Source organism: Mrakia frigida (assembly GCF_051309035.1).
Source record: "Mrakia frigida strain ATCC 22029 unplaced genomic scaffold BDY24scaffold_45, whole genome shotgun sequence".
Classification (NCBI taxonomy): Eukaryota; Fungi; Basidiomycota; class Tremellomycetes; order Cystofilobasidiales; family Mrakiaceae; genus Mrakia; species Mrakia frigida.
This window is the reverse complement of record NW_027481236.1, coordinates 18,778-41,736: the sequence shown is the minus strand read 5'-3', so window position 1 is coordinate 41,736 and position 22,959 is coordinate 18,778. Positions and strand designations below refer to the sequence as shown.

The window sequence follows — 22,959 nt, the reverse complement described above, 5'->3', positions numbered from 1 at the left end:
TCAGGCGTAGGAGCGTCGGACGAAGAAGACGACGACGACGATTTCGTCTACAACGGAGGTTCCCACCACTCCCATCACGCAGGACACGGGTACGGAAACAACCAGGATCTGAGCGGGAAGAAGATCAAGCTCAACTTCAAGCAGAGCAACGGGAGAGCGACAGTAGGAGTTAGTGGTGGGAGCGGGGGAGGGAGGAGCTACAACTCGTTCTTGGGAGTGTACGATAGGGAGTTGGATACGGACGATGAGGAGATTGAGTTTGAGGAGCAGTTCATCTTGAGGATGCCGGAGGGAGAGGCGAGCGAGAAGTTGAGGGAGATGGTCAAGGAGAAGGGAGCAAAGAAGGGATTGGAGGATGTGTGGTTCAAGTTCAAGGGTGAGTAGTCAGCTTCTTCTCCGTCTTTCGGTTGGTGGTATAGTTGGGGAAGGAGGGAGGAAGAGGCTCAGGAAGCTGATCGTTGCGTGCGTTTCGATTCCTCCTCAGACTCTCGTCGAGCCGTCTTCAAGCTCTCGAATCAACTCTACTCTGCCAAACTCGTCGATCTACCTTCCATCATCGAGTCTCAGAAGACCCTGGACGGGAAACAGATGTTCAAAGCAGCCGATATCTCTCAGGTAAGCTCTCACGCGTCCTTCTCCTTCGCCTCGAGAGCTGACCTTTTCTCTCTCCTTCGTTTATTCAGATGCTCGTCGTCTCGAACCCTATCTCGGACGAATCTCAAGTCACCGCTGGAGATGGAGGTCAAGGGAAGCTCAACATCGAGGACTACATCTGGCCTCATGGGATCACACCTCCCCTTCGACACGTCAGGAAGAGGAGGTACAGGAAGAGGATCAGTCGAAGGGTTCGTATCTCGGTTCCTCCTTTGCTCGCTTCTTTTCTCGGAGCTTACCTCTTTTCTTCTTACGAACCAGACCATTGAGATCGTCGAACAGGAGGTCGAACGAATGCTGGAACAGGATCAACGAGCTGACAAGGTCACCTACGGTTCGTCTCTCTTTCCTTCCTTCTTTCTCTCCTTCGCGTCCTGATCACTCCCTGTCCCTCCTTCATCTTCGCAGACATCATCGAAGACGCCGATCCAGACGCCTCGGACTCAGAGTTCCTCACTCCCAAAGGAACTCCGGCTGGTCTTCCCCACGGCAGCGACTTCGGGGACGGTTCTCAGATGGGAGACGGTGCGACGCCAATGAACGGGAATGGATCTCAGAACGAGGATGATGATCTGGCTGCTGATCTGTTCAGGTACGTCATCCTTCTGTCTGCGCTTTGGGGCTTTCGCTGACCTTTGCCTTCCTTCTTCGTCTCGAACAGGGAGCTCGAAAAGGACGACGACGACGAGGCGAAGGGAGACGACGATGATGAGGACGAGGACGACGACGAGGTACGTATCTTGCTCTCTACTCCTCGCTTGAATGGCCCTTTGAGCTAACCTCTCGCTTCATCGCTTTTCGTTGCAGGATGACGACCGAGACGAGGACGACGAGGAGGGATCTGAGGCCGATTCCGAGGACGAGGAAGCCGTCGAGATCGCTCAACGATCGAAGCTGCTCAACGAGGAGATCCGAGATCTCGAGGCTGCTGTTGGAAGGAAGAAGCAGGAGATCTCGAGCAGTTCGAACCCGATCATCAAGGTTCGTATCTCTCTCCTTTCGACGCGACTCTCCTTCCACACTCGCTGATTCTCTCCCTTCTCTCTCTTGACCTCCTCCTTCGGCAGAAACGATTCGAAGACGCCCTCAAGAAGATCCAAGCCGATCTCGACTCGAAACTCTCTGCCCGAGCCTCCGTCACCAAGGAGAAGGAGAAGCGGAAACGAGAGGACGAGGAAGAGAAGGAACGAGAACTCGGACTCAAGGAATCCGCTCAAGGGGAAGCCGATCGACTCAAGAACGTCGCTGCTATCCTAGCTTCGTCCGCCGCCTCCGCTTCATCCTCCTCCTCCTCCGGTCCAGCCCAAGGAAGCGCAGGAGGAGGAGGTCTCGTCATTCCACCTCTCCCTCCCCTTCCCTCCGTCGCCAGCTCCTCCTCTCGACCCCTCACTCTCAACTTCGGCAACCCCTCTTCCTCCTCCAATTCGAACCGACCTTCGGCTATGCTTCCACCACCCCCTTCCTTCCTTCAACACTCTACCAACATCGCCAACCGTCAACCCAGTTCGCTCTCCCTCTCCCACTTGCCCATTCCTCCCGCGCCCGTGCTGCCTCAGGCAACGCCCGGGAATCACGATATGGAGGCGTTGCTGGCGGCTGGGATGGAGGAGGATAGTGATGAGGAGGACGAGGACGGGGAGGGTGGAGACGAGAGTCAGGGTGGAGGGGGTGGATCGAGTCAGGTTGGAGGAGATGGGGAAGACGAAGAGGAAGAAGAGGAGGAGGATCTGTTTGGAGATGATGGGGAGGATGATGAGGAGGACGATATGGTTGAGATGGACGTTAGTTAGTTAGGTCGGGACGTGGGTCGTCGAAGCCTCTCCTTTTGCTTCTGTTTTTCTTCGACGCGTCGTTTTGTCTTACTCTTTGTGGCTTCTCTTGCATAACTATGATCGATTTTACTACCTCATCTCTCTACGCTTCGCTTGAGACTCGGGACAGCAGTCCCAAGTTGTTCGACCAGAAAGGAAAGGAAGGACTCGTGAGGCGCGTCCCAGCTCGTTGCCTCTCCGTTCTACTCGACAAGCAAGAGCAGATGTATCGCACAAACACACGCATAAGAAACCAACTAAAAGCACAAAGGTATATTCGTGAATGATATCCCAACTCAAACCCCAAACCAAAGCAAACGAATCCAAAAAATCAATCCTCGAACCTCCCCTCCTCAGCCCTCCGCCGCTTCCCCTGCTTCCTCTTCTCTCCTCCCTTCTTCCCGTCTCCCTCGCTCATCTCCATCGCAACCTCCCCATCTTCCATCTCGATCTCCACCGCTCCATCCGTGACGTTCATCTCCTCCATCTCTCGCCTCCCCGCCTCTTCTCCCTCGAGAGTCTCTTCTCCGTTCAGACGAGCGTCGAAGTCGTCGGTTTTGGCTCGAAGGAAGATCTGACGACGTTTGCCTTCAAGTTGACGAAGACGAGAGCCGACAACGAGGAGACGGGAGAAGGTCTCTCGGTAGCGGCGGATGGAACGAAGCTGCTCCTCTTCGGTCGCTCCTGGACGACTGAGGCAGGAGGTGGGACGAGAGAGGGAGCGACGCGTTATAATTCGAGGGAGAAGTGTGCGGGAGCGGACCGAAAACTCACATGTCCTGCTCTTCCCAGTCCCAGATAACACCGAGTTCCTTCGCAGTGACTCCCATCGACTGAAGACGAAGGAAAGAGATTCGATTCAGCGCAAGAAACAAAACCGCGTTGGAAACGAGGTCGAGACGAAGACTGACCCTGACATCCCTCCTCTGAACGTTTCGATCCGCTCTCAAGAGCGTCTGAGCCTTCCCTCCTCTGCGAATCGAGAAAAATAATAATCAGAGTCAGTTCGAGAAGAGACGAAGAAAAAACGTCAAGACTCACCTCGGCAAAGCCATAATCAACAACGCTCTTGCCTGGCTCTCCAACTCGCACGCCAACTCCAACGTCTCCTCCGCCAACCTCTCCTGAGCATTTCTACTCCTCTCCTCCTTCGCACTAGCACTCTCTAGCGCAAGCTGCTCCTCCTCCTCTTCGGCGATCTCCTCCGCTCGATCCTCATCGTGTTCCTGCCGAGAACTCTTCAGACCCAGCCCTTCCATGTCCTCCTCGAAATTATGCCAGTGCTCCAGCACGAACCGAGCGTGAGCTTCGAACTCTCCCTCTCCCTGACCGTTCTTGAGTTCTTGGCGAGAGGAGGAGTAGGACGGACGACCGTGCTGAGATTCGTTCTCGTGAGCCTTGTGCTTCGATTCCGCGTAGCGAGTTTCTCGAGCGATTCGGTTGAGTTCGAGACGTTTCTCGGAGACGGAGGTAATGACGGCTGAGACGGTTTGGACGGCGAAGGAGGCGATGACGGGGACGGCGATCAAGGAGTAGAGAACGAAGAAGACTTTGGCGAGGGGTGTGGTTGGGGCGGGAGTTCCGTATCTGTTGAAACGGGGAGGAGGGTGTCAGGACTTGAGATTAGAAGAAACGAAAGAAGTAGAAGGACGTACCCAATCGTCAGGAAGAACACGTAGCTGTAAAACGGAAGGCGGTGATGAGCTTTGAAACTGAGACGAAGAGGAGACGAGGCAAAAGACTTGCCAAAAGTACAGGCTCTCGCCGTAAGGGAGATCGTCTGAAGCCCAAAACACCAGAGCTCCCATCGTCCAGAAGATCAGGAAGGAGACGAGGGAAAAGACCTGCAAGGAAGGACGCCGGGATGTCAGTCGGGCGACAAGCGAAGGGGAAAATGAGACGCGTCGGTCGAACGAACCAAGTTGTACGTCTGTGAGATCCGCTGTTCCTTCTCTTGAAGACGTTGAAGGTACTTGGTAGGAGAAGATATGTCAGCAGATATCTGCTCGAATCACCGAAACCGAAGAACAGACCTTCATCTCCTCCTCCAGTCCCCACTGATCCGATCCCTCGAGACTCCTCTCTCTTCCCTCCCGAGCGAGCAATAATCGCTGAGCTCTCCACTTGGTCTTCCTGAGCTCACTCTGATGAGTGAACCAGGCGACGATCATCGAGATTTGGTTGGCGAGGAGAGCGATGCTGAGAATTGAGAAGGGGAAGAGGAGGATCTGAGACGAAGAGAGCAGGTACGAGATCAATCAGCATTCGTTTGCTCGAAGAGACGCGTCGGAAAGAGTGAGAGACTCGCCTTGGTCGAGACTTTGGTCGGAGCAAAGTCACCGAAGCCGACGGTAAGAGTAGAGACGATTGAGAAGTAGACTCCATCTGAACGGAAGAAAGTGGGGGATCAGCAAAGAGCAGAGCGACGCGTCGAGACGAGCGACTGGTCTTGGACTGACCGAAGAAGTACCATCCCTCGATTTTCGAGAAGACGAGAGCCATGATTCCTATGACGACGACGAAGCTCATAACCGAGAGCATGAAGTCTGAGGAAGGAAAAAGAGAACCGAAGCTGGTGAGCCCTACCGCGGAGGAAGAGGAGGAGGGAACGAGCTCACGTCGACCATCGATCCTGATCTTCAAGCTGTCCTTCCAGGTCTCTTTCCGCTGAACGACGTAGTGGTAGAGCAGAAGAAGTGCACAGGCTCCTGATAGACCGCAGGAAAAAGCGGCACAGTAAAACTGACGGGAACGAAGTGAGTTTGAGCTTGACGAGTTTTCGAGGCCTCCGATTCAGAGGACTGACTCCTTCTCCGTAGGAATAGCCTTGGGGCTTTTTGCTCTTCTGTCCGTAAATACTTAGGTTAACGACCTCGACGATAGTCTTGATCCAGAAGGCGACGAGAGGAGTTTGGACCTGCCATGAAGGAAGAGAGAGGTCAGTGAAGGAGGAAGGAGAGCGAGAGCTCGAGCTCAACAACAAACCGAAGGGAGCACACTCACGACCCAACGCTCCATTTTCTTGGTGTTCACTGAGAACCGAACGACGAGGAGAAAGTTTGCGATGGCACAGAAGACTGAAAGGGAATGAAAAGAAGCAGGATCGTCAGCTTGAAGAGGACGGGAAGAGGCAAAGGTCAAGGCGAGCTTGGTGAGCTCACCGAGAGAGACGACGGACATGGCTATCGAAGGAACAGGATCAGGTTGAGGGACAGCATCAGGTCCGTAGAGAAACCATCGTTGAGAGAGAGCGGGGATGTCGAGAAGGGTGATCTAGAGGAAGAAGAAAGGAGGTCAGCAGGAGAAGAACGGAGGGAAGGAAGGGGAAGCTGAACGCACGAGAGGAGCAACGATTGAAGCCACGAGGGGAGCTGTTCGGGCGACTTTGACGTATCGAGCGTGTTCGTGTTGACTTTTGCTCATCTCTGCAGCATGGCAAGAAGGGGAAGAAGGGTATAGGAAGGTCGTGAAGGTCTGGAGGAGACTTCAGAGAGAAAACACAAACGCATCCGAGCTGGACTGATCGATGACGACTTGAAATCCGTCTTGATTCTTTTTCACTTCCCCTTCCTACTCTTTTGACCTTTAACCACATCCCCCTTCTCCCTTACTCCCTTCTAAAGTGAGTCCTATGTTCCTTCTCGTCTGATCCCCGCTTCTTTCCCTACTGTTGCCCGTGAGAGAGACTGACTGTTCGATCCCTCCCCATACATCTGCCGCTTTCAGCCCACCTCCTTCCCTCCCTTCTTCTTTCAATCACCATGGCTTTCTCCCTCCCTACCGTTGACCAGATCAAGTCTGCTGTCCCCTCCGCCGCTTCCATTCAGGCTGCCGTACCTACCTCGGTCGCTGCTGGCGTCGCTTCGTTCGTACAAGAAAACATCCATCCCATCACCTCCCTTCCACTCCCCATCTCTCGCATTCGTTCTCTCGTTCCTCGCTAACCAACGCCCTTCTCGGACTCACAGTGCGTCCGTCGCCGTCTCCCAGGCTTTCCAGAGCAGTAAGTAAACTTATTTCCTGCTTGAAGGTTGAAAGGAAGGAAGCCCAAAAGCTCATCTCCCCCAACTCGTTCCATCTCTCCTTCTTTCCCCTTCCTCCAGAGGTCGGATCCACCCTCCCAACCATTCAGGTCAAGGAGCTCGACCCCAGCGCTTCCTTTACTCTCCCCACTGAGGGAAAGATCGTTATCGTCGGTGTCCCTGGAGCCTTCACTCCTACCTGCTCTTCGTTCGTCCTCTGTCTCGCTCCTCGAACTCTCCTCCTCCTCAAACGCCGGTTCGAGCTCAGTTCTAACTCGTTCTTTTCATTCTTTGCTCTCCGCAGGCAGGTCCCTGCCTACATTGCCTCGTTCGACGAGTTCGCTGCTAAGGGTGTGAAGGAGATCTTCGTTATCGCCGTCAACGACACCTTGTGAGTTTGGATGAGCTCGCCATCCCTTCTCCGACAGACGCGTTCTGCTTTGGGCTGAACTCGAGCTGAACTTCTCTTCCTTCTCTCTCACAGCGTCCTTCAGGCTTGGTCCAAGAAGCTCGCCGAGGAGGGAACCAAGGTTCGGTGAGTAGCTGTATTCTTTCATCGTTTGTCGTTCTCGATGCTGACCTCGTTCGTGTCTCTTCCTCCCTCGCAGATTCATCTCTGACGACCACGCCGCCTACGTCTCCTCCCTCGGACTCGTCTGTTCGTCCCCACGTTCCCCTATTCCTTCTCATCGTCTAACCCAAGCTGACTTTTTCGCTTGCACTCTATAGTCGACGCCGCTGCTCTTTTCGGTGGACCCCGAGCTAAGCGATTTGCTCTCGTCGCCGTAGACGGAAAAATCATCAGCCTCGATGTTGAGGACTCCCCTGGAGACCTCAAGTGAGTACAGCCTTTCCTGTCGCTCTCTCCAGATCGAAACGCGTTCAATCGAGCCTCGAGCTGACTTTCGTTCTCCTTCGTTTGCAGGGTCTCCTCTGCTGAGGCTATCCTCGCCAAGCTTTAAATGCGTTTTTATCTAATCGTCGGCGTCGCTACTGGATCGTTATAGGGTTTTTTCATTGGTCGGATGTATGAATCGTCGCACCTAGACGAGCAGTAGAGAGCGAAAGAGAAGACGCGTCGCTCGAGCGAGCTTTCATCTTTCCCTGGACGTCCCGAAGCTGCGAAGCTCAGTCTTGATAAATATCAGGGGCTCGAAGGTCTCTCTGGTTAGGCGCTTGTAGGGCACAAGGCGGATGAACGGCAACTTGGAGGACCGTTCGATCCCTCCTCTTTTCCGTCGCGTCGCCTCCTCAGCACACTCTCGTTTCGCAAGCTCTAAGTATGAAGTCACATCAATCAAAACGGGCGTGAAAAACATATCTCGAAGCTAGTAGGGAAGCATGAAACCACAAGCGAAGAAGCAGCGAAGCAAATCAGGAATCGGATCCGACGGCGAAGAGGCAAGATCCTCGTTCAGCGTAGATCTCCCCGTTGAAGACTCTGAGACCGAAGAACAAAGCAAGACTCAGATCAGCAATCTTCGAATGTGAAGAAGGAAGAAGAAGAAGCGTACCTATCAGGTCCAAACATGAAATCTGTCGTCTTGACTTTCGTTTTCTTGTCGAACTTGTCGGAGCCGGATCCGTAGTCGTATTCCATGTCCTCCTTGTGCGTTCGACCTGTGTTTTTCTTGTACTGGATCTGCGAGATGTAGGGGAACTGTAGGGAGGAGAAGAAGAAGGTCTGATGAGTGAAATCGAACAAAGACGAGAAAGATTCCGCGACGCGACTGACCTTTTCATTCATCGCAACTCTGACGTCCCACTGAGTGACTCCCTCTCGGTTCACGACTGCAAGATCAAATCCTGAGATGACTAGGGCCTGCGTAAAAGTAGGGGGTGAGCTCTGATAGGACGAAAGGGAAGAGAAACAAAACACTCGCCTCGATGGGAGGAACGGTTGCGAACTGACGCAGATGAAAAGAAAGAGAGCTCGAGTCAGTCCGTTCCCATCGATCTAACACAGAAGTTCTGGCACGATACATACCGAGTGACAGAGAACAGGGTGAGACTTGACGAAGAGATCCTTTTCGTCGTTCTTCTTTTCGTCTCGGTAAGGTCCAAAGCGAAGGATGTTCGAACCAGGACGATGGCAGTCGAAGTCGCTTCCGAGCTGGGGATGAGCGACAACCAGAACCTTCTCCTTCTGGACGTCTTCGACGGACAGGACTCGATGAGGATGTTCCGTGATTCGATCTGAAAGGAGTGGAGACGGGAAGATCATGAGCTGAACGTGGCATCGACTCACTCCCTCGACTGTCGTATCTCCGCACCCGTACTTCTTTTCTCGTACTTACAATTATTCCCTCTCGTCATCTCGCACATCACCTCCGTCCCTTCATCAGCGTAGGGATCTCCAATAACCAAGCAGCTTCCTTCCTTCTCGTGCTGAGACCTCGACGGCAATCTGTCTCCAAGTCTTCGACTTCTTGATGAGTTTCCTCTCAAGATCGTGGGTGCTTCTACCGATCCCCATCGAGGTCAAGAGGTTCTTCCAAGCTTCGTCTTCCTTTGGGTAGAGCTGGAAAGAGAACCGGAAGGAGGGTCAAAAGGAAGCTTTGAATCGCTATCTTTTCGAGCTCAAGGAGATGGGCAAGCTCTAAACTTGGAGCCGATTTGATCCGAGGGAAGGTTTTGCCGGTTTACTTTGCTCGAATCGGCGTCTAATCGGCCATCGAATCAATATTTTAGACTCTTGAATCGGCGAGGAGTCAATGCGCCGGTTGAAGATGTCGAGACGAGTCGCGCCGATTCTCCAATAACCCTTTGCCAAAGCATAAAGGGCTCCAGGGGTCTTCAATATGCTTCCAGAATGTATAGTGGTACTACTGAACTAGTTTAGACGTGGCTAAAACACTTATGAGTGTAGATCTGTGAAAGAGAGCGACGCGTCGCGTTCACTCACCCTCTTCTTTCTCGCTTTAACCGGCTTCCTTGAAACCACGAGTCACTGCCGTGTCACAGACGTATTTTTCAACTATTTATTACAGTTTTGGGCCCCTCAGCATGAAGTTTTTCGTCTTCACGAAGCGAAGAATGAGTGAGAGATTAATCGGCGGGACTGGCCAATTCATTCAGCCTCGATTCACCAGCCGAGAGCCGATTTTCGAGTGAGTTAACGATCCTCACCAAACTGGTCAATAATCGGCTGCCGATTTCAGAAGGTCAAAAAATCAAATCGGCTCCAAGTTTAGCAAGCTCACACTCGATCTGAAAGATCTAGAGACGTTGGAGAGGAGAAGGTGAGGTCCGATGAGAGTAGGATCGATTTGATTTCTGATGAGACAGAGGATGTCGTGAGGAATGGGGGAAGAAGGCATGATGACCGAGAGTTGGAAGATTGGAGGAGCTTCAGGAGATGAGCTGTAGAACGGCGAAACCCCAAGGAAAAGTGGGTCAGTCAGGTGGAATGGGATGCCTTCGAGACAAGAATATAGGCTGAAGAGGAAGAGCCGACAGAAAGGAACGTACAGTTCGATGATGGCCGTCGAAAAGAAAGCCAAACGAGGTGAAACGAGCTCGACGCTTTCGTTTTGGTTTCCTCTTCTCCCGTTGCCATGGCTTCTTTTCTCCTCTTTCTCCATCTACGAGCTCCGTATAAGTAGCGTTTTCAAACAAACATAGACGAGATAACAACAAAATACAACGCAGCGAACAAAAGCCAGAACCGTCCCTCTCGTCGTTCAGAACCCACCCGTCCTCTTCTTTGGCGCCTTCTTCCCACCTCCGCTCTTCTTCCCCCCACCCAGCTTCCCTCCGAAAGCCCCAGACACAACCTGAGTGCTAGGCATCTCCTGACTCTGCGACTCTCCGCCCGTATCCCATTCGCCTGATCCTCCTCCTCCTTGCGAGCTCGCACTCGCGCCCGACGCGACTCTCGATCTCGATCCACCTTGAGGTTGCGAGCTGCTCTCTCCGTGCCGTCCGTGTCCAGAGATTGAAGGGAGAGGTTGAGATTGAGGAAAGGAGGGGAACAATGAGGATGGAGGAGCTGAAGGGGATCGGATGGTGATGGTCGGGGTGGAGGGAGGTTGCTGAGGACGATGAGGAGGAATCTCGAAGAGGTGGCGATTGGAGGAAGAGGAGGCTGCTGCTGGAGTTGTAGCGATGACAGGAGGTCCTCTGACTCGAGAGGATGTGATGGTGGGTGGTGCTGAAGGTTGAGAGGAAGCGATGATGGGTGGAGCTCGTCGTTGAGACTGAGATTGAGAGGGTGGGTGGTCGGGTCCTGATTCCTCCGCGTCGGCGCCCTCTTCCATCCCTCCTCCTCCCTCCTCTTCCGCTCCCACAGCGGCTGACCGCCTCAAGTCCAGATGCTTGTACTCCTCCGGATCCTCTCCAATCACCCACTTGCTCATCAACATCCTGGCCGTCGTGTTTCCCTGCAACCCTTCCTCTCCCAGCTGCTCCCTCCCCTTCTTCATCACCGGCCTCAGGTACGAGTACGAAAGCTCTGGAGCTGTTTTGACGAGACTCATGGCTTGAGTTGCTCGAGCGAGGACGTCGTCGATCCCTTCTGGTTCTCCTGGTCCCGACGACGACGCCGACATGGGATCCGACGAGTAGACGTCCGAAGCGAGAGCGAGGTCGAAGGCGAGGACGTCGCACGCGTTGTACGCGAACGCTTGAGGTCCAGTTGACTTGTTGCTGAGAGCGGAGAAGGTGGGAGGGATTCCGAACTCGGCTCGAAGACGATCGGCAGTGGTGGCAGCGTTGGCGAGAGTGACGGGGGGATGGAGAGGATCGGTGGGTGAAGGATGGCCGATGAGGGTTTGGATACGGCCGGAGACTGAGTGATGGAAAGTTGAGTCCTTTCCGATCTCGAGGTTTGATAGGTGATCTGCGAGAGTAGCCATGGTTCCAGGAGCGGGAGCGACGATGGTGGAGGCGGCGAGGAAGTCGGATCGAAAGGCAGGAGGACCTTCGGAGGCCGACATGAGAGCCATTTCGTGACTGGAAGATTGGAGCGAGGAGATGACGATTAGTTCATGCTCGGAAAAAGAAGAAGAAGGGGACTGGAGGAGAGGAAAGGATGAACTGACGGAGTCACCATCTGTTCGAGCGGAGCGTCGAGCTCTTGGAAGAGTGACTCCATATCACTGAAAATCTCGAGCTTCGTCGCCAGTCCAATCGACTTTGTAAACGTGAACGCATCTGTACGAACGAAAGACCAAGTCAGCTAAGCTCGATCTCTTGCTGCAGAACGAGCCGAAGAGAAATACTCACCCTCGTACTGCTTCCTCAAATCCACGACCTTCACCTCCCTCTTCTCGATCTCGGCCACCTCTCCTGACTCTCCCTCCTTCTGCTCCGCCTCCGCCAAAGCCTTCACATCCAACATCCAATCGAATCCTTCTCGTCCAGCTCTGTGAGCAGATCTCATCCTCTCCAGCTCTTCCTCGTCGTCCTCGACCTTCCTTCCCAGCTTCCTCAGCACAACCCCTCCTCGATCCGAGAGCTCGAAAAGGGAGACTTCGTCTCGTTCCGAAGGGATAGCAGGATGTCGGAAGAGCGTAGTTCCCGCTCGGACGAAGGGTGTTCGGGAGGAGGTCGGTGGCGGAGGAGGGATGAGGTAAGGATCGTGAAGCGAAGTTGGGACGGATGGGTTGGAGGTTGAGAGAGTGTAGGCGGTAGTGAGATTGTTGAGTCGAGAAGTGAGGAAGGTGGTAGTAACTGTTCAGGAGAAAAAAAAGAGAGACAGGTCAGCAACGAGAATGAAACGAAGGAAGGGAGACGCGACGACGAACCTCCTTGCGACTCTCCGCTCAAGACCTGCAACGACCTATCAAACGCTCGACCGTGCTCCCATTTGATGACCGCCCGTCCTGGCATCCTCATATCTACCCAAGAGACGGACTCGGTGGACGAGAAGCAGACCAAAGGGGAGTTGAACGCGTCGAGGGAGGAGAGTCGTTGTTCGAGGGAGGTGAAGAGGGAGGTCGACCCGGCGAGGGAGTAGAGAAGAGTTTCCGAGTCGCGTGTCTAGGAGAAAAAAAAAAGGAGAAGAAGCGTGAGCTCCGGGAGAATAGGACGGGAAGGAGGTGACGGACTCACTCTGAGGTCGACCTGTCGCAGAGAGTGTGAGGAGAGAAGGTTGGCGGACGTAGGTGTCGAACCAAAGTCGACGCGATGGAATTGTCGAAGTGTCCGATCGTTCAGACTCGACGAGGAGGCGGCTGCATTGAAACTTCCACTTCTCTCTTTGCTGAGAAGTCGAGAAACAAAGAAAGGTAAATCAGCAGATGTTCACATCGCAATTTGAAGAGGCGAGGGAACGAGAACTCACAACCTCCCCGTCGTCCTTCCTCGGTTCGTCATCTCGACACCCCACTCGAACAAAGCTCCTTCATCGTTCACTATCATGGCACTGAAAGCTTTCCTTGGGCTCATCGCTATGTCGGCATGCCTCCGGCCGTTGGTAAGGCTTCGAGAGACGGAGTTGATTTCCTCTGCGACGAAAGGAAGAGATCGATCGACAGCTCGATGGGAAGGATTGACTCTGAGACGGATGAAGTTGGTGGAGGAGAGAGTTCGGACGGCCAGGGTCGGATCTGGAGAACGAGGACAGAGGTGAGCATCAGTTTCGACGGCGACGAAGAAGGAGAGAGGAGGTGGGGAGGAGCGGAACGAACGTTGAGTTTGCTTCGCAGGGTTGAGAGCGTCGAACGGAGAAGCGACGATCTGGAGGATAGGACGCTTGAAGTCGACGACCGGTTGAGCACAAGGAGTGAAGATGTCGTTCTGGTGTCTAGTTCGGCCAGAGTAACGGATCGGCGAGACGTCTGAAGATGGGAAAGAAAAGGCGACGCGTCAGTCGAGAAAATCAAAACAGTCCGAGCTCGAGAGCACAAATGATCCGACTCACTGAGCTGATCTCCACCCTCTCCCATAGGGAAAGCTAGGACTCCGATCCTCTTTTGAGCGTCGCTGAGCTTGGCCCAGGTGCTGACGAGACGGTTTCCGACGAAAGGGTCGAAGAAGAGTTGAGGAGCTCTGGCTTCGGAGGCTGCCTCCCGAACGGTTGAGTAGACGAGTTCGAACGGGATGTGCATCATGGAGGGGTGGTTGTCGAGATGGAGTTTCTGTGAGAAGCAAGGCAGAAAGGTAAGCTCAGATGTCGGGCGAGGAGGCGGGAGGAGGAGGGAAGGAAGGGAATGCGAGGGAGAGGGAGGGAACGAACCCCTTGTTGAGCTAGCGTGGACGGGGTGAGATCCGGAAGATCAGGCTTGGGAGAGGAGGTATCTGGAAACACTCTGACAGGTGGACGGAGCTCCTGGAGCTTGGAGTCTGCAAGAAGGGGAGATGGGAGGGAAGGGAGGGAAGGAAGGAGGGAAAAGGTCAGCTTGAACTCGTTAGCTTTTCTCCCTTCTACGACCTCTTCAGCACCTTCTACAAGGGCTTGTCGACACTCACCAGAATCCTGCTGAGCCAAGAATCTGAGCTTGAGCTCCTTGGGTCCATTTCTGGATCCTTTGACGTCCAGACGAACGGATCCTATCGATCCTGGAACGAGGCTGACTCCCTCCTCGTTGTGCTGCCTGGCCTCTGTTGGTGGTTTAGGAAGGGCATGCTTCTTTTTGGGTGGAGGGAGACCGATGGTGGATGGAATCCATCCGTCCATTCATAAGAGAAGAGAGAAGAGAAGAAGGGGAGACGAGAGGGAGGGTGAAAGTTGGGAGGCAGGAAGCAACGAAGAAGGAGGGAAGCTGAACGAGATTTTGAAACGGTTGGACCCTTCTTCCAGTTCACCTTCAACCCTCAGCAGACCATTTTACTTGGATGAACTTCCTCCGACGAGCAGCATCAGCTTATGTAGAATCCTCAAGGACCTTCAACTCCTACGTCGGATCGAGGGCGATCTCAACCTCCTTCTCGTCGAGGAAGGCGTCGAGTGAGTTGAGCTCGTTCTTCCTTTCTTCGTCCCTCGTTGTTTCCCTGTCTTCCCTTTCCTTTCAACCCGAGAGCTCACCACCTCTTGGCCATCTCTCCTTCTTCTCTAGAACCTGACCTCAGATCTCTCGAAGCCGGAGAAGAGTACGGCGATGAAGAGGACGTCTACACTTCCTCCTTCGACGAGATAGCTCCCTCCTCCGTCTCTCACGACATCGCTCCCATCGACACCTCCAAACTCTCCCCAGCCTACTTCAATCAGACTCCTCGGGAGCGTCGGTTGGAAGAGATCAAGAAGATATCTTCCATGAAACAGCTCAACAAGTGCGTCGTCGAGTTTTGACCCCTTCCTTTGCGTCTCTCTCCCTTTCTCTCTCAACTGAAACGAACATCTTCGCTGACCGTTCTTCTCTGTTGGTATCACGTTTTCCCTATCTCAGAATGCTCGGAGCCATCAAGCCAGCTCACTGGACTCTCAAGGATCACGAGCTGAAGGAGACTTTCATTCGAGGTGAGCTCCGTTCGACCCGTTCTCCCTTTCGTCGCGTCTCGTCTCGACTCACCCAGTCCCTTTCGCCTTTCGCGTTGCTTGCAGGGAGTGGGAACGGAGGTCAAGCCATCAACAAACTCTCGACCTGCGTATCCATTATCCACCTGCCAACTGGAATCCGAGTCAAGGCTCAGCCAACTCGCTCAAGGAACGACAATCGAATCGCTGCTCGTAAGATTTTGGCTGAGAAGGTGAGCTCGTTTTCTCCCTTCGACTTGTCGTTCACTAGATTGGGACCGTGCTGACTCGTTTCGGTTCTCTCAGCTCGCTCAACTGGATCCGAACAGCACAAGAGAATCTCGCGACGACATCCTTCGAGCTCGTGTCGCTCTCAAGAGGCGACGGGCGATGAAGAGAGCCAACAAGGGGTTGACGAACAAAGCGGACGTTGGACTTATTGGTGCTCCTCCTTCCGAAGAAGATCTGGACGAGGACGAGGATGGGTTCGATGACGAGGACGAGGAGGGAGAGGACGAGGCGGAAGGACTGGTTGAAGTCAAGGAGAACCAGCCCGTGCTGTCGATGCTGGACGAGAAGGAGTTGAAGAAGGCTGACAAGGAGGTCAGGGACGGGTTAAAAAAAGCTAGGAAGTTGGAGAGGAAGGAGAAGAAGGAAGTTAAGGAGGAGAAGAAGAGGTTGAAGGAGGAGAAGGCTCAGGCGAAGGCGGCGAAGAAACGATCTTGAACGACATCTTTTAATGAACACACAACCTCTCTCTTTTAATGTCGTGAAAGTCATAAAGATCGACGTGCGAGGTGACTAGCTAGAGCTTGGCCTCTGCTCGAACCTTCTTGTGCAAACCTCCGAAGCCTTTGGGGACGAGCTCCTTGGGAGACATGCGGAGGATGCCTCTGTGATGGGACGAAGACGAAAGAGAGAGATAATCAGTAGTGGTACAAACCCTTGGAGATAGTAGGTACGCACTTGGAGTCAGGGATCGTGTAAGCAGACCCGGAGGTTCGGATGTCGGGATCGGTCGACGCGTGAAGGAAAGCGAGCGCGACGTCCTCGATCTTAGCCCAGCCTGAACGTGATGAAGCAGGAAACGAGTTTGGTTAGAGCTTTATTTTTACAGCGGCTGCATGTTAATCTCGAGAAACTCACCAATCTTCTCGTCAACGACCAGGTCTCCGACGAGAGGCGTCTTGACGAACCACGGGCAGATCAAGCCCAGACGGACTCCCTCAGCGTTGCACCTCTCCCTGAGCCCATTCATCAACCCGAGCTTCCCTGCCTTGGAAACGGAGTAGAGAACGGCTGTAGGGTTGGCTCCGAAGAACGAAGCCATCGATCCGGTGATGACTAGGCTTTTGAGGGATTTGTGGGTGGACGAAGAAGGCGGTTGAGCGAAGTGATGGAGAGCGAGGAGGGAGGTGTAGATGGCTCCGGTGAGGTTGATATCGAGGGTCCTGAAGTCGGGAGGAGAGACTGTGGGCGAAAAACGAGATGGCGGTCAGGAAGCGTCGAGCTCGAACGACGTGCAGTAGAGAAACTCACGAGTACCGGAGAAGGAGACTTGGACGTCGAAGGTAGAAAACTCGGTGATTCCAGCGTTGGGAAGGACGACGTCGATACTTCCGAACCTAGGAAGGAGGGAAATAGGACGAGACGCGTTGAAGGTGAGCTAGACGAGAGAGAGCGGAGTGAAGCGATGGAAAGTGATCTCGACTCACTTGTTTCGAGCCAACTCAAACAGCTTGACCTGATCATCCCACTGGGTAACGTCGCAGGAAGCGAAAACGGCCTCTCTACAAAGGCGAAGAAGGATTGATCAGCAAAGGAAGATGGAGGGGACCTGGAGTCGAGGAGGAGATCGAGCTCACCCTCCTGCCGCTGTAATCTCCTTCGCAACCTTCTCTACACCTTTCAGATCTCGGTCTCCCATCACCATCTTGGCCCTGGAGTACGAGAAAGAAAGAAGCGAGTTAGCCAGCGAGCTCGTCGAGCTTCAAAAGAAGAGGGAGGGAGGGAGGTGTGAGCTCACCCGAAGCTCGCAAAGAGAAGGGAGACCTGTCTTCCAATTCCTGATCCAGCTCCCGTGATGACCACGGTCTGGCCACGGAGACGATCCTTGTGTCGAAGAGCCTCAGAGGTGAAGATGGCGGACATGGTGTTGAGTAGATGGGGGTTGAGGGTCAGAAGGGAAGGAAGGAGGAGTCGGCGAGGTCGTCCCGGATTGAGAGGTCGGATGAACAGTAAGCGAGCTCTTTTTCTGGAACGAGAGAGAAATTTATAACATCAAAATCTGCGCTGAGTGTTGAAGGAAGATAAACGAACGAGATCAAGTGGGAAAGATGTCTACAAAGCTCAAGGCAAAGCAGGTTTCGCTCGACTCGCCGGCACTCCCTCGACGACGACCTTCGACGCGACCGGTCCTCCTGCTCCTTCTCCCTCCACGACAGCAGTCTTCTTGGAACTCTCAGCTTCAGAAGAGAGAGGGAGACCTTCGATCTTCTTGTCTGCTGGGGAAGCCTTCACCTCCTCCTTCTCCTTTTCATCTGAAGCGCTCTTCCGACGAAGGAAAGCTGGCAGTCTCAACGACGAGGTCTTCCTCGTTCTCGGTTCCTCCTCCTTCCGAAGAGAGTTGGTCCTCGTCTTCTCGGATGAGGTTCTTGGTGAAGAGGGGCCAGGAGAAGGGGATCGAGAGTGGTTGCGAGAGGAGGAGGAGGTCGACGAGGAGGAGAGGAGATCGACGGCAAGGGTCCTGTGCGGGTGGACGTCAAAAAAGAGAGGAAAGAGTCAGTCGTTGGAGCTCCATCTCATGAGGAAAGTAGAGGAGATGGAAGAAGAAACGAACCAAAGGTTAACTCCTCCGAAAGGAGACTTTGCGTCGTCCTCGGACTGATCTGCGATTCGAGCGAGTTTTCGAGCTTCGTCCTGGAGGAGAGAAAGGACGGGAGAACTATCAGCTCGTGAGTCCCACTCCGTTCGATAAGAAAGAGGACGAACGGTATCTCTCCTCGAGACCACAGCCGAGGGAGGAGGGTTCTCTCCACTGAAAAGAGAGACGGCAGAGTTAGTTCGACGCGTCGACGATCAACCAAAATGGAATCACACTCACAGCAAAGCCCACTTCCAACTCTTGTTCGCACCCATCAGGAACTTCTCATCTTCGGTTTCCTCCTTTCCTTCCGTCTTGTTCTTCTTGACCCTCTCCGTCCAAGCCTCGATGATCTTCGCTCCGTCCTTCGTCGACCGTTCGAGGTTCTTCCGTCGGTGTTGGTCGACCTTCTTGGCTTCTCGTCTGTAAACGTAGCGTATTTTAAAGACAGTGAGCATGAAATCGTTGTCAGTTAAAGATACTCGAAGAAAGGGACGGATGAGACGACGAAACAGGGCGAAAGAAACGAGCCGAACTCACGCGTATCTCACATCCCACAGCCCTTGACCAGTGAGATACCTCTTCGCCGGCAACTCCTTGATCATCCCGAGCTCCTCCTTCGGAAGATGAAGCGAAGGAATCTCCGACTCGGGTTCGAGAGGTCGAAGGACTCCTCGGGTCGTGACTCGTTCTCGAATCATGCCGTCCTCAACGAAGGGGTCGCCCTGCGAAGCGAAACCAAAGCAGAGAATCAAGAGTCAGCCGGAGCTGTTACACATGCGAACGAGGAAATTGAAGAGTCGACTCACCCCCGAAGCTCCCACAGCGTAGATCGCAGGATTCCCAGCTGTTCCAGGTCCATCCTCTCCCGACTCCCCGAACCTGGGTCCAGCAACGTCTCCCGTCGTCTGACGATCTGCCGTTCCAGTTCCAGTCCCCAAAGCGTCCTCGCTCGAGAGGTGAGCTCTCTTCTTCAGGGTAGAGTCCGTCGAACCCTTCTTCGACGACGAGTCGAGCGTCGCTTGAGGAGAGACCGTCGTGGGCAAGTCGGAAACGATTCGAGTAGACGACGAGGGTGAGGAAGGTCGAGGAGAGGCCGAGGAAGAGGAAGAGATAGGTTGAGGGGATGAAGATCTCGCGATGGGAGGAGGAACGGGAGAGGACGCTCGGGAGGGGAGAGGCGAAGGGAAGGGAGAGGCGGTGATGGGTGTCGGAGGAGAGGTGTAGGTGTTGTTGGAAGGGGAGGTGGCAGACGAGAGGGGTTGAGGAGGACCAGTGACGAATTTGGCGAAGGTTGCGATGGCTCGGAAGCAGTACTTGGCTGGTGTGGTCATGGAGTAGAGCGGGAGGACGTGGCAGACCTCTGCAAGGGAAGACGCGTCGAACGAAGGAGAGAGCACGCGTCAGAAAGCGGGTCCTCGTGGGCGCGACGCTGTCAAAAGGGCGAAGCTGAGGACTCACCGTCGTAGATCTGAAGATGAACCTTCGTAGGTGGGTACCTCTCCTCGATCCCTTCGAGGCAAGGCTGCATCTTCCGAACGTGATCTGCGAGAGGGTATCGATCTGGATGAGCAGCTTTGTGAGCGCTGAAGAACGAATAAGCCCCAAAGAGAGGGGTCAGTTCGAGTCACTACGAGATTGTATCGTCGATGAGGAAGAGAGAGGAGGTCGGAAACTCACAGGTAAACGATCTCGTCCCGCAACAACTCCTTGTCACTCGCAATCACCAGAATCGGACACAGTCCTCCTAGGTACCCCCAGCACGGAGAGACGTAAGGATGAGGAAGTTGAGCGTTCGTAGCGTAGAGTTGGATTTGGCCTCGCTGAGAACGATTCCAAGAGGTCGACTCAGCCTCGAGTTGGACGCGTCGCGTCGAGATTCTCCTCCGAAAGGCTCCGAACAGAAGGGATTGGGACTCACGATGGTAACCTTCTTCCCATCGACCTCCAAAACCATATCCTTCCCGTCCGTCGGATCAGCCGTGTTCTGATGAACCTTCCCTTCGTTCGTCGTCGCAGGAGGTTTCGATTCGTCCTCTCCTCCGAGTCCGTCTCCCTTCGTCGTAGGATGAAGTTCCCGACTGGCTTGTCGTTCGTCGATGGTAGTCTTAATCCTTGTCGACGAAGATCCTGTATCCGAGGTGTCTTCTCCTCCGTCCAGAACGTCGTCTCCCTTCGTCGTCGTCTCGTTCGAGGTCGGTGCGACTGTTGGCTCCTCGGGAAGGCCGAACGCAGGAGCGGGGGAGGTTGGCTCTGGCTGGTCGACCGAGTTTCGAGAGTTGAGGATGTTGGTGTCGCCTCTGGAGGTGACTCGATGGAGGTCGTGGCCGTCGTGAGAGGAGGAAGGAGCGGCGGGAGAGTTGGCGTTGTTGGAGTGGATTCGAGAGGCTGCTTCTCGGACTTTCTCTCGAAGAGTGGATTGAACTTTGTTGGAGAGTTCGGCTGGAGGTGGTGGCCAGAGCGTCGAGGGTTTCTGAGAGGGTAGATCGAGACGGGAAAGGAGGAGGATTCAGCGAAAGAGCGAGGAAGGAGACGAGAGCGAGAACGAGACGCGACGAACATGGATGAATCCGTAAGGAGGCATGACGTCCTGCGAGAGAGAGAAAACGAAGTCAGTTGGAAGCTTCTTCGGAATGAGAGTGAAAGAAGAAGCCCACGGTAGCGAAGTTCTCCATCACGGACGGGCTGAAAATTGGAAAGATCAAGACGCGTCAGTCTCCCTCTCTCCTCTCTCCTCTCTCTGCCTTTCCTTCCCTCTCCCCAACCGAAAATGGGACCCAAAGACTCACAAACAATGCGTCAAATCCCCCCAAGGACTTATCGCCACCGCTCCCGCAGGTTGCTCGAGTCCAGCGTCTCGGATGAGCTGCAGCAAAGCGAGGGTAAGCCCTCCTCCAGCGGAATCTCCAGCGATGACGATCTGTGAAGCAGGGATGGGCTTGTGTTTGGCTTCTGGAGGTGGATTAAGAAGGTAGAGGTCTGGGGAGGGACGAAAGAGAGGGAAAATCAGCAAGAGAGACGCGTCGAGGGGTGAGACGAAGAAGGCAAGATGCGAAGAGAGAGGAACGTACACGCAGCGAGGCAGTCTTGGAGAGCACAAGGGAAGGGGTACTGGGGAGCTTTCCGCTGAGGAGAGGGAAGACGAGCGAAGAGAAGGGAAGAGGACGGGTCAGCCTCCGAATGAAAGAGAGAAAGGAAGGAGGACGTTCGAACTCACGTAGTTGACAGCGAAGCATCGTCCCTTCATCTTCCGAGCGTACCTCCAGATCGTGTACCGATGGGTGTTGACTGCGAAACGAGAAGCAACGTGCAACGATCAGTTCGTGAGGTCGAAGGAAGGTGAGGCGAAGGTGGAACGAACTCGATCCCCAGTAGTACGCTCCCTGCGAAACGAAAGGACGCGTCGACGTCAGTAAAACTACGTCCGAGCCAGAAGACAGAACGAAGAGACGGTACTCACTCCATGAATATACAGCATACACCTCATCTCATCCATCTCCTCCTTCTCGTACTCCTCCCTGATCTCCTCCTCCGTCATCCCACCCCCTCCCTCTCCCTCTCCCTCTCCTCCTTCCTTCTCCATCTCCTTCCTCCTCTTCTTACCAATCTTGTCCCTCTCCTTCTCCCTCTCCCTCTCCTCCTTCTCCCTCTTCTCCCAATCCTTCTTCACCACGATCCACTCGGCCTCGACGCCCTTCACGCCTCGGACCTGCCACCACTCGGACCCGCCGACGATCTTGCGCGCTTGATCGGGTCCGCCGAGAGCGCGGAGGAGGTGGGAGGCGGAGAGGTGACAGACGGAGAGCGGGATGAGGACGGGGAGGACGAGGATGGAGGGAGGGGAGGGGATCCGGGTGTTGGAGAAACGTTGGAGATCTGGCAGGAACAAGGAAACCGAAGCGGAGGCGTTTTAGTTAGGAGAAAAGGATAACAAGAGTAAGGAGGTTCGAGTGTTCACCTTCTACGGTGTTTCTGTGAGAAAGTAAGGGCGAGGAGAGAGGCGTTGAACAAAGGTCAGCCTGAAGTTCGAGTCTCGGGGGAGCTGAGGAACGAGGAAACAGTGATCCGGATCTCGAGCACCATAACGATTCTACTACTAGAAGGTTACTACATCCAGATCCTAGATCCTCGTGCTGCCAGAACTCTCGAACTCTTCTGGACGAAGAACAGAGCGCGGCCGCCTTCGAAGGTGACGCTTTGGGCTGATTCAAGCACGATCCTCCCTTCCTCGACTAGGGACCCCAGACCTCGAGACCTCCCGTCCCTACATGCAGAGGCGAGGCAGAAGACTCCATTGAGTCCCTCTGGCTCGCTCCGGGGACGCTGAAGATCCGAGAGTCTTCCATCTGTTCCCTCCAAGCTCACCCTCTTCGAGCTGAGCTCAACCCCATCTTCCCAGCTCTCTAGCTCCCTCCCCTGCTCTCCCCGATCCCTGAATCCTTCGACATATGAAGCGGAAGAGTATAGAGACTCGAACTCACTTTGTTGCGATTTCCAAGAATGATTTCATGACCGTGAACGCTTCATCGAACAAGAGCTCATCTCGAGCTTTAGAGTCCTGGACGAAGACGAACCAAACCGAAACGAGAGAGTGAGCTTTAACGAGTCGGCTTCGAGTCTACGCGAGAGAGAGGTCACCAACCTTGGTTGTCTTCTTCCTATTGAGAAAATCTGCGAGATCAAAGCGAAGGCAAGAGGAAGGGAAGGAAGGAAGGAAGGGGGGAGGTGAGCTTCGTCCTTCTCCGGGGCTGTGGGCTGCCTCTCTCCCTCGCTCCCCTTCTTTAAGCTGCTGTAAGATTTACTCACGTCTAAAGAGAGTAGCGAATACTACAGGGGATCCTTGAGCGACTACTTCTAGAGTTGAAAGTCCCATTTTGAGGGCTGAGTGAGGGTTGGGAAGAAAGCTGAGGTCCCTCTTGAAAACAGCGTGATACCTCTACACCAAAGGGAACTGTATCTTAAAGAAGTGAGATACCTCTATTCCAAAGGGAACTTCTCTCCCTCTCCCTCCTTTGGATTCAAGCACCCATCCAGCCGCAACAACTGTTCGTACATTTTTTTTTGTTCTTGCTCCATTGGAACGCCAGTTACCAAGAGTGCTGATTCTCCCACTTGAATTTATATATATACCAGATCTTCATCCTCTCGACGCGACGAACACCCGCGAGCTTTGTTGTTGCTCTCTCTCGCCTCGCCCTCCTTCCCCTCCTT

General features: G+C 54.1%; 7 protein-coding genes across 7 annotated transcripts; 3 read left to right on the top strand and 4 right to left on the bottom strand.

The window, feature by feature from the left end:
* Window positions 1–201: 201 nt before the first annotated feature.
* Window positions 202–1,817, top strand: BDY24DRAFT_323247 (transcription initiation factor TFIID subunit 7 family protein; the record flags this gene model as incomplete). Its single annotated transcript, XM_076637043.1, has 8 exons — window positions 202–376; window positions 485–615; window positions 684–845; window positions 916–988; window positions 1,063–1,246; window positions 1,316–1,385; window positions 1,492–1,635; window positions 1,722–1,817. Coding segments are annotated over 8 exons (1,035 nt in total), but the record flags the coding sequence as incomplete, so codon positions are not given.
* Window positions 1,818–2,993: 1,176 nt separating this feature from the next.
* On the bottom strand, window positions 2,994–5,976 carry TOK1 (Tok1p). Its single transcript, XM_076636553.1, has 14 exons — window positions 5,805–5,976; window positions 5,627–5,738; window positions 5,469–5,542; window positions 5,272–5,382; window positions 5,084–5,207; window positions 4,925–5,011; window positions 4,774–4,850; window positions 4,499–4,693; window positions 4,384–4,437; window positions 4,212–4,309; window positions 4,121–4,144; window positions 3,507–4,052; window positions 3,377–3,437; window positions 2,994–3,298 (listed from the first exon to the last, which is right to left on the bottom strand). Exons 1-14 carry the CDS (start codon window positions 5,886–5,888, stop codon window positions 3,236–3,238), a joined length of 1,710 nt encoding a protein of 569 aa, XP_076492553.1. The 5' UTR covers window positions 5,889–5,976; the 3' UTR covers window positions 2,994–3,235.
* Window positions 5,977–6,005: 29 nt separating this feature from the next.
* On the top strand, window positions 6,006–7,541 carry AHP1 (thioredoxin peroxidase AHP1). Its single transcript, XM_076636552.1, has 9 exons — window positions 6,006–6,087; window positions 6,192–6,330; window positions 6,434–6,468; window positions 6,569–6,695; window positions 6,792–6,878; window positions 6,972–7,022; window positions 7,096–7,145; window positions 7,217–7,325; window positions 7,413–7,541. Exons 2-9 carry the CDS (start codon window positions 6,227–6,229, stop codon window positions 7,447–7,449), a joined length of 600 nt encoding a protein of 199 aa, XP_076492552.1. The 5' UTR covers window positions 6,006–6,087; window positions 6,192–6,226; the 3' UTR covers window positions 7,450–7,541.
* A 2,144-nt stretch (window positions 7,542–9,685) lies between these two features.
* BDY24DRAFT_403278 (uncharacterized protein) lies at window positions 9,686–14,171 on the bottom strand. The gene is made up of 10 exons (XM_076642348.1): window positions 13,901–14,171; window positions 13,668–13,774; window positions 13,353–13,569; window positions 13,120–13,269; window positions 12,774–13,038; window positions 12,542–12,692; window positions 12,235–12,469; window positions 11,714–12,160; window positions 11,530–11,641; window positions 9,686–11,440 (listed from the first exon to the last, which is right to left on the bottom strand). The coding sequence occupies exons 1-10, from the start codon at window positions 14,106–14,108 to the stop codon at window positions 10,171–10,173; spliced, it is 3,162 nt and encodes a 1,053-aa protein (XP_076492551.1). The 5' UTR covers window positions 14,109–14,171; the 3' UTR covers window positions 9,686–10,170.
* Window positions 14,172–14,684: 513 nt separating this feature from the next.
* On the top strand, window positions 14,685–15,611 carry BDY24DRAFT_372542 (peptide chain release factor family protein; the record flags this gene model as incomplete). Its single annotated transcript, XM_076638201.1, has 4 exons — window positions 14,685–14,701; window positions 14,818–14,888; window positions 14,973–15,118; window positions 15,192–15,611. 4 exons carry the CDS (start codon window positions 14,685–14,687, stop codon window positions 15,609–15,611), a joined length of 654 nt encoding a protein of 217 aa, XP_076492550.1.
* A 39-nt stretch (window positions 15,612–15,650) lies between these two features.
* BDY24DRAFT_403275 (uncharacterized protein) lies at window positions 15,651–17,256 on the bottom strand. Its single transcript, XM_076642347.1, has 8 exons — window positions 17,205–17,256; window positions 16,912–17,139; window positions 16,751–16,825; window positions 16,601–16,675; window positions 16,425–16,510; window positions 16,032–16,355; window positions 15,852–15,951; window positions 15,651–15,778 (listed from the first exon to the last, which is right to left on the bottom strand). Exons 2-8 carry the CDS (start codon window positions 17,034–17,036, stop codon window positions 15,691–15,693), a joined length of 873 nt encoding a protein of 290 aa, XP_076492549.1. The 5' UTR covers window positions 17,037–17,139; window positions 17,205–17,256; the 3' UTR covers window positions 15,651–15,690.
* On the bottom strand, window positions 17,146–22,689 carry BDY24DRAFT_219349 (uncharacterized protein). Its single transcript, XM_076636551.1, has 20 exons — window positions 22,555–22,689; window positions 22,391–22,419; window positions 22,230–22,306; window positions 21,707–21,720; window positions 21,209–21,624; window positions 21,110–21,131; window positions 20,966–21,036; window positions 20,820–20,874; window positions 20,538–20,727; window positions 20,406–20,433; window positions 20,309–20,338; window positions 19,670–20,221; window positions 19,429–19,571; window positions 19,210–19,334; window positions 18,558–19,111; window positions 18,289–18,473; window positions 17,989–18,171; window positions 17,877–17,922; window positions 17,725–17,804; window positions 17,146–17,631 (listed from the first exon to the last, which is right to left on the bottom strand). The coding sequence occupies exons 1-20, from the start codon at window positions 22,619–22,621 to the stop codon at window positions 17,235–17,237; spliced, it is 3,264 nt and encodes a 1,087-aa protein (XP_076492548.1). The 5' UTR covers window positions 22,622–22,689; the 3' UTR covers window positions 17,146–17,234.
* Window positions 22,690–22,959: the final 270 nt, after the last annotated feature.